Below are 18,413 nucleotides of genomic sequence, written 5' to 3'. Positions count from 1 at the left end.
ATTATAATTTCTCATAGGAGCCGATTCCTTCCTTAAAAAATGTCTTTTCAAAGTTAGATTACGTACATATTTGTTTAAGTCACTGAAGGTGTCAAACTTGTTCATATTACTAGTGGGAGCAAAGTTCAGTCCTTTACTGAGCAAAGAGATCTCTGATTTACTTAGATTGTGTTTAGATAAGTTAAAAATGCCTTTCTTAAGAGGGTCCACTACAGGTGTCGCCTTTTTGTATTTCTTCCTCCTGCCTCCCTGTATTCCTCTTCTCCGTACATTCTTTTTAAGGGGGAGGCTGTCCTTATAGTTTCCCTGAAAGTGGTTTTTCTGTTGCTCGTTAAAAGATCCTGTCCTGGAGATAAAAAATCACTGTCGCTGTTGGAATCTAAACATTGTAGAGTAGTAAATCTATTTTTCAAGCGACTTGTTGTGGGTCTGGAGGTGAGTTCATTTTAGTGTGCTCTCCTATGATCTTCTTCTAGGGACTGTAGTCCAACTCTGTCCATCATCTACTTGCAATTTTCTAGTTGCACTTTCTTGTCCATAAAATCTACTCCAATTCTTAATTCTATTCTGCTCATAGTCTTTTTTATCTCTGATGAATTTTCTTTCCTTGCTCAGCATAACCATTTCTTCCACCTTTACCACTTTTTTAGTTAAAACTTTTTCATTAATCTTGTATTCCTCTTTTTCTTTAGATTCTTCCATTACCACTTCCATATTTGAAATATCTTTTTCCAAATTGAACAATACAATCTTTTTTTCTTCTATTATCAATCTCATTAAATCCAAAGAGCACTTATGCAGAATGCTATCCCAACTTTTTAGGAAGTCCGGATTTTCCATGCCAAACGTGGGATTTTTTAGGAGTCTTAAGCCCCAGGGAATTCTGTTCACAGATATATAGTGCTCTAATCCTCAAACATCCCACCATGCCTTTATTTCTTTTGTCAGTATTTTCTCCATCTCCCAAAACATATTATCCATGTTTTCTATGGGAGCATTTTTATAAGGGGAATTCTATTCATTAAAATTTTTTAGACAAAAATCACTTCTCTTATTAATACGATCTCTATTTCTAAACATAATTTTGAATGTGTAGGCCGCCTCAACCCAAAATATACCAAAAAATAGTGTAAAGAAAAATAGGTGGGTATGGCGCCAAAATATAATATCTTTATAAATGATGTATCTTATGATACTAAATACAATTGTGTCAACCCAACCCAAAGTTAATAGGCGTCAGCTCAAAGTCAAATAAATAATACTGGTAAAAGTATTAGAAAATGTATAGAAAAATAAAATGACTACAGAGCGACTGGTTTACCAAAGTGCATTAATCCTTAATAAAATTAAATAAAGCTCACAATGTGATAAAAAATGAAAGTGACAGTGCTTATAAATAAATAATTCAACAATTTAATAAGTACACAAAATACATAGAAATAGATAAAAACGTATGCATATAAAACACAATAGACCCTTTTAAGACCGGTGGATAATATCAGAGGAAAAGGTCTAAAAAAACTCAGCATATAATATTCAATTTAAAAAAGAAACTTGTCTTTTTAAGAGAATAAATAAGTTAATAGCTTATATGAGGAAAGTGGAAAGTATTTTGCTCATTCATTGGTTCAAGAGGCAAGGCTGATTCACTCTCAATGCGTTTCGTCCTGGGGACTTCATCAAGGGGATACTGTTATGGTGGGGCCCTCTCCCTTTTATACCCCCACCTTAATTCATCAGAGATTAGACAAGCGCATCACTTCCTGTTTGGCACATGCACTAATATTGATCAAAATAGTAAATTGACACAGGATGGATAAGTGCCACTGCAACTCAATTCCATTGCATTATATCTATTTATATTTTATGTTTTAAAAACAATAAATCTTCACATAACAAAAGGGCAAAGTCCGTCTTCTCTCTATCACTTCCGCCCTTAATTAGTACTTCACATCTGGTATCTTGCCGCTCTCTTTCAGGACCCGGATAGGTTGAAACATCACACCTCCGTCCTGGAGGCAGCGTCATCGACTTCCGTCACATCCGCTCTTCTTGCGGTGTCAGCTCCCTTCCGCCCACAATCAGGTCTTCCATTTCTCCGTCCTGGGGGCAGCGTCCACATCTGTCACATCCGCCCTTCTCCTGCCCGTTCTCGCGATGGCTGCTGTCTTGCTTCCGCCCTCCGCGTCACCATAACTCCGCAAGCAGGCCTTCTGTTTCTATGGGGACATAAGTAGCGTCATCCAGATTCTAACATACTCCTGGCATAAACGTTAGATGAATCACTTCCGCCCATACTCTCAACGTTATCTAAGATTATTAAAAAACACATGTTAGACTTTAAGTTATATTAAAAAACAATTCTCAGCTCACATATTGCTATTTGATAAAAAATTATTTGGAATCTAAAATCACTTAATAACTTATCATAATTCATCAATGAGGCAACATGATCAAACCCCTTAGACATATGAAAAATTGTATATGATTTTTTAGTAGTTTTTTTCATAATAGAGGGAATTGATAAAAAGTTCAAATAGATAGTTCTTCGTATAAGGACTCCCACATTTTTAACATATTTGTAATCCTTATTACAGTTTTGCAAGTACACTTATGTGTGTCACATATTATTTGCTGGCTCAGTGATCAAGGATTCTTTCAGTTCCATATGTTCTTTGGACTTCAATCTTCATTGCTCATGTTCCCATCAGGAAATTGTCACCTACTGGAATCTCTGCAGCACCTGGTATTCCCAGGAGGTCTCCCATCCCAGTTCTAACCAGGCCCACAGGTGCTTAGCTTCCAAGATCAGATGGTATTGGGCATACATCCAGTGGTATGGCTGCAATGAAGAAAGGTGACAATCTCTCGTCAATCTACCATACCTGATCTTCTCAAGTAGGTCACCCTCCAAGGTATAGATCAAGCCCTCAACCATTACCAATATTGGATCAACTGTGTGGTATATTGGTAGATGGAAAATTACCACTACAAGAATGGAGCAATCTCATAGTATTCATTGAATCCCTTTGGTGTCAAAGTGTCCAGTTCAAATAACCAGTACATTTCGCGCCTTGAAAGAAGGTTTCCAAGGTCTCCTCCTCTTTCCCCTAATTTGACATGTTCAATGGCCTTGAATGTTATATCTTCCGGATTGGAATTATGTACTAGGGAAAAATGCTTGGAGACCGCATGTCCTTCTATTTTATTACGTATGTTGCGGATATTTTCCTGGATCCTTATTTCCTATAGTCTTTTAGTTTTGCCCACGTATTTGAGTCCACAGGTGCATTCCAGTAAGTAAATAACCGAAGTGGAGTTACAGTTCATAAAGTCTTTTATTTTGAACTCCTTCGACCCCTCTGAGTTTGTAAAAGTTTTTCTTTTAGGGTGAACAAACCTACAAATATTGCAATGGCCGCACTTATAGCTACCATTGCATTTAAGCGTGTTAGATGTCACTGTAGTTTTCTTTTCTGGCAGCATGCTTGGTGCTAATAGATCTTTTACATTTTTGGACTTCCTATAAACAATTTGTGGTTTTGGTGGTAGGATGTTTCGTAATACTGGGTCCATTAAAAGAATGTTCCAATTCTTATTGAATGCTTTTCTAATTTGACCCTCATGACCATTAAATGAAGTAACGAAAGGTATTTTCTCCGATTTACCTGATACTTCCACCTTGTATTTAAGGAGTTCTGGTCTATTCAACGATTTAGTTTTTTGAAGTGCAGTAGTAAGAATCGTCTCTGGGTATTCCTTTTCTCTGAATCTTCCTGTATATATTTCAAGTTGTTCCTCACACGTCTTATTGTCACTACAATTACGTCTTATTCTGTGGAATTGAGAGTAAGGAATATTCCTCTTCCATTTATCCAAATGGCAACTCTTAAAATGCAGGTAGCTATTAGCATCCACGGTTTTAATAAAGTTCTTAGTACAGATGCTACCTTCCACCGATGATAGTACCAAATCCAAAAATTCTATTTTTAGTAGTGTTAAAATTAGACGTGAATTTAAGATTCATGTTGTTGTTTGAAATATGAATTAAAAATTGGTTAAAACTTGCCTCTATGCCTTCCCAAATAATCAATATATCGTCAATATATCTTTTATACAAAATTAGTATTGTCCTAAATGGGTTGTTGGTATAAACGTAACAATTCTCCCAACATCCCATAAACAAATTTGCGAAGCTTGGTGCAAAAGTGGTGCCCATAGCCGTGCCGCATATTTGATGATAAAATTGATTTAAAAACTTAAAATAATTGTGGTTAAGTATAAAACACATAAGATCACATAAGAATTCTCTTTGTAAAACATCCATAGTACCATCCAACTCAAGGAATTCCCTTGCTGCATTTATACCTTTTGTGTGCTCTATACATGTGTAGAAGGATTGCACATCTTTGGTTGCCCAGTTATAACTCTGTTTCCACTGGACTCCCTCTAGACACTGCAACATATTCGTGGTATCTTTAAGGTAAGATTCTAATTTGATTACATATTTTTGAAGAAAAATGTCCACAAATTTAGATAAATTAGAAGTCAGTGAATCAATACCCGCTATAATAGGACTGCCCGGGGGTTCTGTTAGCGATTTATGTATCTTGGGCAAAAAATAAAATATAGGGATTCGAGGGTTAGTATTCATCAGAAATTGGAATTCCTCTTTGTTGATGATGTTGTTATGCAGACCATGTACCAAAATGGTCCTTAATTCATCTTTGTAATTGTTAACTGGATCATTATCCAGCTTCTCGTATGAATTCACATCATCCAATAGTCTATGGGCTTCTTTGAGATAATAATCATAGTCCATAATGACTAACCCTCCCCCTTTGTCAGCTGGTTTTATCACTAAATCTCTGTTCTCTTTGAGATTCTTCAAGGCTTCTTTTTCCCTATTATTTAAATTCTGTTTCTTAAACTTGCTTATTTCATTTTCACATAAATCCTTTTTAACCATGTCATAAAACACGCTTATATAATTTCCTTTGGATTCTAAAGGGTAGTAAGTAGATTTCCCTTTTAGTCTGGATTTTGAAAGGGATTCATTATAATTTCTCATAGGTGCCGATTCCTTCCTTAAAAAATGTCTTTTCAAAGTTAGATTACGTACATATTTGTTTAAGTCACTGAAGGTGTCAAACTTGTTCATATTACTAGTGGGAGCAAAGTTCAAACCTTTACTGAGCAAAGAGATCTCAGATTTACTTAGATTGTGTTTAGATAAGTTAAAAATGCCTTTCTTAAGAGGGTCCACTACAGGTGTCGCCTTTTTGTATTTCTTCCTCCTGCCTCCCCGTATTCCTCTTCTCTGTACATTCTTTTTAAGGGGGAGGCTGTCCTTATAGTTTCCCTGAAAGTGGTTTTTCTGTTGCTCGTTAAAAGATCTTATCCTGGGGATAAAAAATCACTGTCGCTGTTGGAATCTAAACGTTGTAGAGTAGTAAATCTATTTTTCATGCGACTTGTTGTGGGTCTGGAGGTGAGTTCATTTTAGTGTGCTCTCCTATGATCTTCTTCTAGGGACTGTAGTCCAACTCTGTCCATCATCTACTTGCAATTTTCTAGTTGCACTTTCTTGTCCATAAAATCTACTCCAATTCTTAATTCTATTCTGCTCATAGTCTTTTTTGTCTCTGATGAATTTTCTTTCCTTGCTCTGCATGACCATTTCTTCCACCTTTTCCACTTTTTTAGTTAAAACTTTTTCATTAATCTTGAATTCCTCTTTTTCTTTAGATTCTTCCATTACCACTTCCATATTTGAATTATCTTTTTCCAAATTGAACAATACAATCTTTTTTTCTTCTATTATCAATCTCATTAAATCCAAAGAGCACTTATGCAGAATGCTATCCCAACTTTTTAGGAAGTCCGGATTTTCCATGCCAAACGTGGGATTTTTTAGGAGTCTTAAGCACCTGGGAATTCTGTTCACAGATATATAGTGCTCTAATCCTCAAACATCCCACCATGCCTTTATTTCTTTTGTCAGTATTTTCTCCATCTCCCAAAACATATTATCCATGTTTTCTATGGGAGCATTTTTATAAGGGGAATTCCATTCATTAAAATTTTTTAGACAAAAATCACTTCTCTTATTAATACGATCTTTATTTCTAAACATAATTTTGGATGTGTAGGCCGCATCAACCCAAAATATACCAAAAAATAGTGTAAAGAAAAATAGGTGGGTATGGCGCCAAAATATAATATCTTTATAAGTGATGTATCTTATGATACTAAATACAATTGTGTCAACCCAACCCAAAGTTAATAGGCGTCAGCTCAAAGTCAAATAAATAATACTGGTAAATGTATTAGAAAATGTATAGAAAAATAAAATGACTACAGAGCGACTGGTTTACCAAAGTGCATTAATCCTTAATAAAATTAAATAAAGCTCACAATGTGATAAAAAATGAAAGTGCCAGTGCTTATAAATAAATAATTCAACAATTTAATAAGTACACAAAATACATAGAAATAGATAAAAACGTATACATATAAAACACAATAGACCCTTTTAAGACCGGTGGATAAAATCAGAGGAAAAGGTCTAAAAAAACTCAGCATATAATATTCACTTTAAAAAAGAAACATGTCTTTTTAAGAGAATAAATAAGTTAATAGCTTATATGAGGAAAGTGGAAAGTATTTTGCTCATTCATTGGTTCAAGAGGCAAGGCTGATTCACTCCCAATGCGTTTCATCCTGGGGACTTCATCAAGGGGATACTGTTATGGTGGGGCCCTCTCCCTTTTATACCCCCACCTTAATTCATCAGAGATTAGACAAGCGCATCACTTCCTGTTTGGCACATGCACTAATATTGATCAAAATAGTAAATTGACACAGGATGGATAAGTGCCACTGCAACTCAATTCCATTGCATTATATCTATTTATATTTTATGTTTTAAAAACAATAAATCTTCACATAACAAAAGGGCAAAGTCCGTCTTCTCTCTATCACTTCCGCCCTTAATTAGTACATCACATCTGGTATCTTGCCGCTCTCTTTCAGGACCCGGATAGGTTGAAACATCACACCTCCGTCCTGGAGGCAGCGTCATCGACTTCCGTCACATCCGCTCTTCTTGCGGTGTCAGCTCCCTTCCGCCCACAATCAGGTCTTCCTTTCCTCCGTCCTGGGGGCAGCGTCCACATCTGTCACATCTGCCCTTCTCCTGCCCGTTCTCACGATGGCTGCTGTCTTGCTTCCGCCCTCCGCATCACCATAACTCCGCAAGCAGGCCTTCTGTTTCTATGGGGACATAAGTAGCGTCATCCAGATTCTAACGTACTCCTGGCATAAACGTTAGATGAATCACTTCCGCCCATACTCTCAACGTTATCTAAGATTATTAAAAAACACATGTTAGACTTTAAGTTATATTAAAAAACAATTCTCAGCCCACATATTGCTATTTGATAAAAAATTATTTGGAATCTAAAATCACTTAATAACTTATCATAATTCATCAATGCGGCAACATGATCAAACTCCTTAGACATATGAAAAATTGTATATGATTTTTTAGTAGTTTTTTTCATAATAGAGGGAATTGATAAAAAGTTCAAATAGATAGTTCTTCGTATAAGGACTCCCACATTTTTAACATATTTGTAATCCTCATTACAGTTTTGCAAGTACACTTATGTGTGTCACATATTATTTGCTGGCTCAGTGTTCAAGGATTCTTTCAGTTCCATATGTTCTTTGGACTTCAATCTTCATTGCTCATGTTCCCATCAGGAAATTGTCACCTACTGGAATCTCTGTAGCACCTGGTATTCCCCGGAGGTCTCCCATCCCAGTACTAACCAGGCCCACAGGTGCTTAGCTTCCAAGATCAGATGGTATTGGGCATACATCCAGTGGTATGGCTGCAATGAAGAAAGGTGACAATCTCTCGTCAATCTACCATACCTGATCTTCTCAAGTAGGTCACCCTCCAAGGTACAGATCAAGCCCTTAACCATTACCAATATTGGATCAACTGTGTGGTATATTGGTAGATGGAAAATTAATACTACAAGAATGGAGCAATCTCATAGTATTCATTGAATCCCTTTGGTGTCAAAGTGTCCAGTTCAAATAACCAGTACATTTCGCACCTTGAAAGAAGGTTTCCAAGGTCTCCTCCTCTTTCCCCTAATTTGACAAGTTTAATGGCCTTGAATGTTATATCTTCCGGATTGGAATTATGTACTAGGGAAAAATGCTTGGAGACCGCATGTCCTTCTATTTTATTACGTATGTTGCGGATATGTTCATGGATCCTTATTTCCAATAGTCTTTTAGTTTTGCCCACGTATTTGAGTCCACAGGTGCATTCCAGTAAGTAAATAACCGAAGTGGAGTTACAGTTCATAAAGTCTTTTATTTTGAACTCCTTCGACCCCTCTGAGTTTGTAAAAGTTTTTCTTTTAGGGTGAACAAACCTACAAATATTGCAATGGCCGCACTTATAGCTACCATTGCATTTAAGCGTGTTAGATGTCACTGTAGTTTTCTTTTCTGGCAAGCATGCTTGGTGCTAATAGATCTTTTACATTTTTGGACTTCTTATAAATAATTTGTGGTTTTGGTGGTAGGATGTTTCATAATACTGGGTCCATTAAAAGAATGTTCCAATTCTTATTGAATGCTTTTCTAATTTGACCCTCATGACCATTAAATGAAGTAACGAAAGGTATTTTCTCCGATTTACCTGATACTTCCACCTTGTATTTAAGGAGTTCTGGTCTATTCAACGATTTAGTTTTTTGAAGTGCAGTAGTAAGAATCGTCTCTGGGTATTCCTTTTCTCTGAATCTTCCTGTATATATTTCAAGTTGTTCCTCACACGTCTTATTGTCACTACAATTACGTCTTATTCTGTGGAATTGAGAGTAAGGAATATTCCTCTTCCATTTATCCAAATGGCAACTCTTAAAATGCAGGTAGCTATTAGCATCCACGGTTTTAATAAAGTTCTTAGTACAGATGCTACCTTCCACCGATGATAGTACCAAATCCAAAAATTCGATTTTAGTAGTGTTAAAATTAGACGTGAATTTAAGATTCATGTTGTTGTTTGAAATATGAATTAAAAATTGGTTAAAACTTGCCTCTATGCCTTCCCAAATAATCAATATATCGTCAATATATCTTTTATACAAAATTAGGTTCGTCCTAAATGGGTTGTTTGTATAAACGTAACAATTCTCCCAACATCCCATAAACAAATTTGCGAAGCTTGGTGCAAAAGTGGTGCCCATAGCCGTGCCGCATATTTGACGATAAAATTGATTTAAAAACTTAAAATAATTGTGGTTAAGTATAAAACACATAAGATCACATAAGAATTCTCTTTGTAAAACATCCATAGTACCATCCAACTCAAGGAATTCCCTTGCTGCATTTATACCTTTTGTGTGCTCTATACATGTGTAGAGGGATTGCACATCTATGGTTGCCCAGTTATAACTCTGTTTCCACTGGACTCCCTCTAGACACTGCAACATATTCGTGGTATCTTTAAGGTAAGATTCTAATTTGATTACATATTTTTGAAGAAAAAGGTCCACAAATTTAGATAAATTAGAAGTCAGTGAATCAATACCCGCTATAATAGGACTGCCCGGGGGTTCTGTTAGCGATTTATGTATCTTGGGCAAAAAATAAAATATAGGGATTCGAGGGTTAGTATTCATCAGAAATTGGAATTCCTCTTTGTTGATGATGTTGTTATGCAGACCATGTACCAAAATGGTCCTTAATTCATCTATGTAATTGTTAACTTGATCATTATCCAGCTTCTCGTATGAATTCACATCATCCAATAGTCTATGGGCTTCTTTGAGATAATAATCATAGTCCATAATGACTAACCCTCCCCCTTTGTCAGCCGGTTTTATCACTAAATCTCTGTTCTCTTTGAGATTCTTCAAGGCTTCTTTTTCCCTATTATTTAAATTCTGTTTCTTAATCTTGCTTATTTCATTTTCACATAAATCCTTTTTAACCATGTCATAAAACACGCTTATATAATTTCCTTTGGATTCTAAAGGGTAGTAAGTAGATTTCCCTTTTAGTCTGGATTTTGAAAAGGATTCATTATAATTTCTCATAGGTGCCGATTCCTTCCTTAAAAAATGTCTTTTCAAAGTTAGATTACGTACATATTTGTTTAAGTCACTGAAGGTGTCAAACTTGTTCATATTACTAGTGGGAGCAAAGTTCAAACCTTTACTGAGCAAAGAGATCTCAGATTTACTTAGATTGTGTTTAGATAAGTTAAAAATGCCTTTCTTAAGAGGGTCCACTACAGGTGTCGCCTTTTTGTATTTCTTCCTCCTGCCTCCCTGTATTCCTCTTCTCCGTACATTCTTTTTAAGGGGGAGGCTGTCCTTATAGTTTCCCTGAAAGTGGTTTTACTGTTGCTTGTTAAAATATCTTGTCCTGGGGATAAAAAATCACTGTCGCTGTTGGAATCTAAACGTTGTAGAGTAGTAAATCTATTTTTCATGCGACTTGTTGTGGGTCTGGATGTGAGTTCATTTTAGTGTGCTCTCCTATGATCTTCTTCTAGGGACTGTAGTCCAACTCTGTCCATCATCTACTTGCAATTTTCTAGTTGCACTTTCTTGTCCATAAAATCTACTCCAATTCTTAATTCTAGTCTGCTCATAGTCTTTTTTGTCTCTGATGAATTTTCTTTCCTTGCTCTGCATGACCATTTCTTCCACCTTTTCCACTTTTTTAGTTAAAACTTTTTCATTAATCTTGTATTCCTCTTTTTCTTTAGATTCTTCCATTACCACTTCCATATTTGAAATATCTTTTTCCAAATTGAACAATACAATCTTTTTTTCTTCTATTATCAATCTCATTAAATCCAAAGAGCACTTATGCAGAATGCTATCCCAACTTTTTAGGAAGTCCGGATTTTCCATGCCAAACGTGGGATTTTTTAGGAGTCTTAAGCACCTGGGAATTCTGTTCACAGATATATAGTGCTCTAATCCTCAAACATCCCACCATGCCTTTATTTCTTTTGTCAGTATTTTCTCCATCTCCCAAAACATATTATCCATGTTTTCTATGGGAGCATTTTTATAAGGGGAATTCCATTCATTAAAATTTTTTAGACAAAAATCACTTCTCTTATTAATACGATCTTTATTTCTAAACATAATTTTGGATGTGTAGGCCGCATCAACCCAAAATATACCAAAAAATAGTGTAAAGAAAAATAGGTGGGTATGGCGCCAAAATATAATATCTTTATAAGTGATGTATCTTATGATACTAAATACAATTGTGTCAACCCAACCCAAAGTTAATAGGCGTCAGCTCAAAGTCAAATAAATAATACTGGTAAAAGTATTAGAAAATGTATAGAAAAATAAAATGACTACAGAGCGACTGGTTTACCAAAGTGCATTAATCCTTAATAAAATTAAATAAAGCTCACAATGTGATAAAAAATGAAAGTGCCAGTGCTTATAAATAAATAATTCAACAATTTAATAAGTACACAAAATACATAGAAATAGATAAAAACGTATACATATAAAACACAATAGACCCTTTTAAGACCGGTGGATAAAATCAGAGGAAAAGGTCTAAAAAAACTCAGCATATAATATTCACTTTAAAAAAGAAACATGTCTTTTTAAGAGAATAAATAAGTTAATAGCTTATATGAGGAAAGTGGAAAGTATTTTGCTCATTCATTGGTTCAAGAGGCAAGGCTGATTCACTCCCAATGCGTTTCATCCTGGGGACTTCATCAAGGGGATACTGTTATGGTGGGGCCCTCTCCCTTTTATACCCCCACCTTAATTCATCAGAGATTAGACAAGTGCATCACTTCCTGTTTGGCACATGCACTAATATTGATCAAAATAGTAAATTGACACAGGATGGATAAGTGCCACTGCAACTCAATTCCATTGCATTATATCTATTTATATTTTATGTTTTAAAAACAATAAATCTTCACATAACAAAAGGGCAAAGTCCGTCTTCTCTCTATCACTTCCGCCCTTAATTAGTACATCACATCTGGTATCTTGCCACTCTCTTTCAGGACCCGGATAGGTTGAAACATCACACCTCCGTCCTGGAGGCAGCGTCATCAACTTCCGTCACATCCGCTCTTCTCGCGGTGTCAGCTCCCTTCCGCCCACAATCAGGTCTTCCATTCCTCTGTCCTGGGGGCAGCGTCCACATCCGTCACATCCGCCCTTCTCCTGCCCGTTCTCGCGATGGCTGCTGTCTTGCTTCCGCCCTCCGCGTCACCATAATTCCGCAAGCAGGCCTTCTGTTTCTATGGGGACATAAGTAGCGTCATCCAGATTCTAACGTACTCCTGGCATAAACGTTAGATGAATCACTTCCGCCCATACTCTCAACGTTATCTAAGATTATTAAAAAACACATGTTAGACTTTAAGTTATATTAAAAAACAATTCTCAGCCCACATATTGCTATTTGATAAAAAATTATTTGGAAACTAAAATCACTTAATAACTTATCATAATTCATTAATGCGGCAACATGATCAAACCCCTTAGATATATGAAAAATTGTATATGATTTTTTAGTAGTTTTTTTCATAATAGAGGGAATTGATAAAAAGTTCAAATAGATAGTTCTTCGTTTAAGGACTCCCACATTTTTAACATATTTGTAATCCTCATTACAGTTTTGCATGTACACTTATGTGTGTCACATATTATTTGCTGGCTCAGTGTTCAAGGATTCTTTCAGTTCCATATGTTCTTTGGACTTCAATCTTCATTGCTCATGTTCCCATCAGGAAATTGTCACCTACTGGAATCTCTGCAGCACCTGGTATTCCCAGGAGGTCTCCCATCCCAGTACTAACCAGGCCCACGGGTGCTTAGCTTCCAAGATCAGATGGTATTGGGCATACATCCAGTGGTATGGCTGCAATGAAGAAAGGTGACAATCTCTCATCAATCTACCATACCTGATCTTCTCAAGTAGGTCACCCTCCAAGGTACTGATCAGGCCCTCAACCATTACCAATATTGGATCAACTGTGTGGTATATTGGTAGATGGAAAATTACCACTACAAGAATGGAGCAATCTCATAGTATTCATTGAATCCCTTTGGTGTCAAAGTGTCCAGTTCAAATAACCAGTACATTTCGCACCTTGAAAGAAGGTTTCCAAGGTCTCCTCCTCTTTCCCCTAATTTGACATGTTCAATGGCCTTGAATGTTATATCTTCCGGATTGGAATTATGTACTAGGGAAAAATGCTTGGAGACCGCATGTCCTTCTATTTTATTACGTATTTTGCGGATATGTTCCTGGATCCTTATTTTCAATAGTCTTTTAGTTTTGCCCACGTATTTGAGTCCACAGGTGCATTCCAGTAAGTAAATAACCAAAGTGGAGTTACAGTTCATAAAGTCTTTTATTTTGAACTCCTTCGACCCCTCTGAGTTTGTAAAAGTTTTTCTTTTAGGGTGAACAAACCTACAAATATTGCAATGGCCGCACTTATAGCTACCATTGCATTTAAGCGTGTTAGATGTCACTTTAGTTTTCTTTTCTGGCAGCATGCTTGGTGCTAATAGATCTTTTACATTTTTGGACTTCTTATAAATAATTTGTGGTTTTGGTGGTAGGATGTTTCGTAATACTGGGTCCATTAAAAGAATCTTCCAATTCTTATTGAATGCTTTTCTAATTTGATCCTCATGACCATTAAATGAAGTAACGAAAGGTATTTTCTCCGATTTACCTGATACTTCCACCTTGTATTTAAGGAGTTCTGGTCTATTCAACGATTTAGTTTTTTGAAGTGCAGTAGTAAGAATCGTCTCTGGGTATTCCTTTTCTCTGAATCTTCCTGTATATATTTCAAGTTGTTCCTCACACGTCTTATTGTCACTACAATTACGTCTTATTCTGTGGAATTGAGAGTAAGGAATATTCCTCTTCCATTTATCCAAATGGCAACTCTTAAAATGCAGGTAGCTATTAGCATCCACGGTTTTAATAAAGTTCTTAGTACAGATGCTACCTTCCACCGATGATAGTACCAAATCCAAAAATTCGATTTTAGTAGTGTTAAAATTAGACGTGAATTTAAGATTCATGTTGTTGTTTGAAATATGAATTAAAAATTGGTTAAAACTTGCCTCTATGCCTTCCCAAATAATCAATATATCGTCAATATATCTTTTATACAAAATTAGGTTCGTCCTAAATGGGTTGTTGGTATAAATGTAACAATTCTCCCAACATCCCATAAACAAATTTGCGAAGCTTGGTGCAAAAGTGGTGCCCATAGCCGTGCCGCATATTTGACGATAAATTTGATTTAAAAACTTAAAATAATTGTGGTCAAGTATAAAACACATAAGATCACATAAGATTTCTCTTTGTAAAACATCCATAGTACCATCCAACTCAAGGATTCCCTTGCTGCATTTATACCTTTTGTGTGCTCTATACATGTGTAGAGGGATTGCACATCTATGGTTGATCAGTTATAACTCTGTTTCCACTGGACTCCCTCTAGACACTGCAACATATTCGTGGTATCTTTAAGGTAAGATTCTAATTTGATTACATATTTTTGAAGAAAAAGGTCCACAAATTTAGATAAATTTGAAGTCAGTGAATCAATACCCGCTATAATAGGACTGCCCGGGGGTTCTGTTAGTGATTTATGTATCTTGGGCAAAAAATAAAATATAGGGATTCGAGGGTTAGAATTTATCAGAAATTGGAATTCCTCTTTGTTGATGATGTTGTTATGCAGACCATGTACCAAAATGGTCCTTAATTCATCTATGTAATTGTTAACTGGATCATTATCCAGCTTCTCGTATGAATTCACATCATCCAATAGTCTATGGGGTTCTTTGAGATAATAATCATAGTCCATAATGGCTAACCCTCCCCGTTTGTCAGCCGGTTTTATCACTAAATCTCTGTTCTCTTTGAGATTCTTCAAGGCTTCTTTTTCCCTATTATTTAAATTCTGTTTCTTAATCTTGCTTATTTCATTTTCACATAAATCCTTTTTAACCATGTCGTAAAACACGCTTATATAATTTCCTTTGGACTCTAAAGGGTAGTAAGTAGATTTCCCTTTTAGTCTGGATTTTGAAAGGGATTCGTTATAATTTCTCATAGGTGCTGATTCCTTCCTTAAAAAATGTCTTTTCAAAGTTAGGTTACGTACATATTTGTTTAAATCACTGAAGGTGTCAAACTTGTTCATATTACTAGTGGGAGCAAAGTTCAAACCTTTACTGAGCAAAGAGATCTCTGATTTACTTAGATTGTGTTTAGATAAGTTAAAAAGGCCTTTCTTAAGAGGGTCCACTACAGGTGTCGCCTTTTTGTATTTCTTCCTCCTGCCTCCCCGTATTCCTCTTCTCTGTACATTCTTTTTAAGGGGGAGGCTGTCCTTATAGTTTCCCTGAAAGTGGTTTTTCTGTTGCTGGTTAAAAGATCCTGTCCTGGGGATAAAAAAATCACTGTCGCTGTTGGAATCTAAACATTGTAGAGTAGTAAATCTATTTTTCATGCGACTTGTTGTGGGTCTGGAGGTGAGTTCATTTGCCTGTTCTCTCCTACGATCAAATCTTCTTCTAGGGACTGTAGTCCAACTCTGTCCTTCATCTACTTGCAATTTTCTAGTTGCCCTTTCTTGTCCATAAAATCTACTCCAATTCTTAATTCTATTCTGCTCATAGTCTTTTTTGTCTCTGATTAATTTTCTTTCCTTGCTCTGCATGACCATTTCTTCCACCTTTTCCACTTTTTTAGTTAAAACTTTTTCATTAATCTTGTATTCCTCTTTTTCTTTAGATTCTTCCATTACCACTTCCATATTTGAAATATCTTTTTCCAAATTGGACAATACAATCTTTTTTTCTTCTATTATCAATCTCATTAAATCCAAAGAGCACTTATGCAGAATGCTATTCCAACTTTTTAGGAAGTCCGGATTTTCCATGCCAAACGTGGGATTTTTTAGGAGTCTTAAGCCCCTGGGAATTCTGTTCACAGATATATAGTGCTCTAATCCTCTAACATCCCACCATGCCTTTATTTCTTTTGTCAGCATTTTCTCCATCTCCCAAAACATATTATCCATGTTTTCTATGGGAGCATTTTTATAAGGGGAATTCCATTCATTAAATTTTTTTTGACAAAAATCACTTCTCTTATTAATACGATCTCTATTTCTAAACATAATTTTGAATGTGTAGGCCGCCTCAACCCAAAATATACCAAAAAATAGTGTAAAGAAAAATAGGTGGGTATGGCACCAAAATATAATATCTTTATAAGTGATGTATCTTATGATACTAAATACAATTTGGTCAACCCAACCCATTGTTAATAGGCATCAACTCAAAGTCAAATAAATAATACTGGTAAAAGTATTAGAAAATGTATAGAAAAATTAAATGACTACAGAGCGACTGGTTTACCAAAGTGCATTAATCCTTAATAAAATTAAATAAAGCTCACAATGTGATAAAAAATGAAAGTGCCAGTGCTTATAAATAAATAATTCAACAATTTAATAAGTACACAAAACACATAGAAATAGATAAAAACGTATACATATAAAACACAATAGACCCTTTTAAGACCGGTGGATAAAATCAGAGGAAAAGGTCTAAAAAAACTCAGCATATAATATTCACTTTAAAAAAGAAACTTGTCTTTTTAAGAGAATAAATAAGTTAATAGCTTATATGAGGAAAGTGGAAAGTATTTTGCTCATTCATTGGTTCAAGAGGCAAGGCTGATTCACTCCCAATGCGTTTCATCAAGGGGACTTCATCAAGGGGATACTGTTATGGTGGGGCCCTCTCCCTTTTATACCCCCACCTTAATTCATCAGAGATTAGACAAGCGCATCACTTCCTGTTTGGCACATGCACTAATATTGATCAAAATAGTAAATTGACATAGGATGGATAAGTGCCACTGCAACTCAATTCCATTGCATTATATCTATTTATATTTTATATTTTAAAAACAATAAATCTTCACATAACAAAAGGGCAAAGTCCGTCTTCTCTCTATCACTTCCGCCCTTAATTAGTACATCACATCTGGTATCTTGCCGCTCTCTTTCAGGACCCGGATAGGTTGAAACATCACACCTCCGTCCTGGAGGCAGCGTCATCGACTTCCATCACATCCGCTCTTCTCGCGGTGTCAGCTCCCTTCTGCCCACAATCAGGTCTTCCGTTCCTCCGTCCTGGGGGCAGCGTCCACATCCATCACATCCGCCCTTCTCCTGCCCGTTCTCGCGATGGCTGCTGTCTTGCTTCCGCCCTCCGCATCACCATAACTTCGCAAGCAGGCCTTCTGTTTCTATGGGGACATAAGTAGCGTCATCCAGATTCTAACGTTCTCCTGGCATAAACGTTAGATGAATCACTTCCGCCCATACTCTCAACGTTATCTAAGATTATTAAAAAACACATGTTAGACTTTAAGTTATATTAAAAAACAATTCTCAGCCCACATATTGCTATTTGATAAAAAATAATTTGGAATCTAAAATCACATAATAACTTATCATAATTCATCAATGCGGCAACATGATCAAACCCATTAGACATATGAAAAATTGTATATGATTTTTTTGTAGTTTTTTTCACAATAGAGGGAATTGATAAAAAGTTCAAATAGATAGTTCTTCGTATAAGGACTCCAACATTTTTAACATATTTGTAATCCTCATTACAGTTTTGCAAGTACACTTATGTGTGTCACATATTATTTGCTGGCTCAGTGTTCAAGGATTCTTTCAGTTCCATATGTTCTTTGGACTTCAATCTTCATTGCTCATGTTCCCATCAGGAAATTGTCACCTACTGGAATCTCTGCAGCACCTGGTATTCCCAGGAGGTCTCCCATCCCAGTACTAACCAGGCCCACGGGTGCTTAGCTTCCAAGATCAGATGGTATTGGGCATACATCCAGTGGTATGGCTGCAATGAAGAAAGGTGACAATCTCTCATCAATCTACCATACCTGATCTTCTCAATTAGGTCACCCTCCAAGGTACTGATCAGGCCCTCAACCATTACCAATATTGGATCAACTGTGTGGTATATTGGTAGATGGAAAATTACCACTACAAGAATGGAGCAATCTCATAGTATTCATTGAATCCCTTTGGTGTCAAAGTGTCCAGTTCAAATAACCAGTACATTTCGCGCCTTGAAAGAAGGTTTCCAAGGTCTCCTCCTCTTTCCCCTAATTTGACATGTTCAATGGCCTTGAATGTTATATCTTCCGGATTGGAATTATGTACTAGGGAAAAATGCTTGTAGACCGCATGTCCTTCTATTTTATTACGTATGTTGCGGGTATGTTCCTGGATCCTT

General features: G+C 36.1%; 1 protein-coding gene and 4 pseudogenes across 1 annotated transcript in view; all 5 read right to left on the bottom strand.

Annotated features, from left to right (window-relative positions):
- Positions 1 to 840, bottom strand: part of LOC148506141 (uncharacterized) — a 121,937-nt gene extending 121,097 nt beyond the window's left edge. Inside the window, exons 1-2 of the mRNA XM_088447193.1 lie at positions 492 to 840; positions 67 to 341 (exon numbers count right to left, since the gene is read on the bottom strand). Of these exons, the coding sequence (XP_088303319.1) occupies positions 67 to 341; positions 492 to 840 (624 nt within the window). The remainder of the gene's footprint in view (positions 1 to 66; positions 342 to 491) is intronic.
- A 1,891-nt stretch (positions 841 to 2,731) lies between these two features.
- Positions 2,732 to 2,850, bottom strand: LOC148506140 (5S ribosomal RNA; annotated as a pseudogene).
- A 4,937-nt stretch (positions 2,851 to 7,787) lies between these two features.
- On the bottom strand, positions 7,788 to 7,906 carry LOC148506139 (5S ribosomal RNA; annotated as a pseudogene).
- A 4,937-nt stretch (positions 7,907 to 12,843) lies between these two features.
- LOC148506138 (5S ribosomal RNA) lies at positions 12,844 to 12,962 on the bottom strand (annotated as a pseudogene).
- A 4,941-nt stretch (positions 12,963 to 17,903) lies between these two features.
- LOC148506137 (5S ribosomal RNA) lies at positions 17,904 to 18,022 on the bottom strand (annotated as a pseudogene).
- Between the last annotated feature and the right edge of the window lie 391 nt (positions 18,023 to 18,413).

This window comes from Taudactylus pleione, unplaced genomic scaffold (assembly GCF_031769625.1).
Source record: "Taudactylus pleione unplaced genomic scaffold, aTauple2 ptg000423l, whole genome shotgun sequence".
Taxonomy (NCBI): domain Eukaryota; kingdom Metazoa; phylum Chordata; class Amphibia; order Anura; family Myobatrachidae; genus Taudactylus; species Taudactylus pleione.
This window is presented reverse-complemented; position numbering and strand designations above follow the sequence as displayed.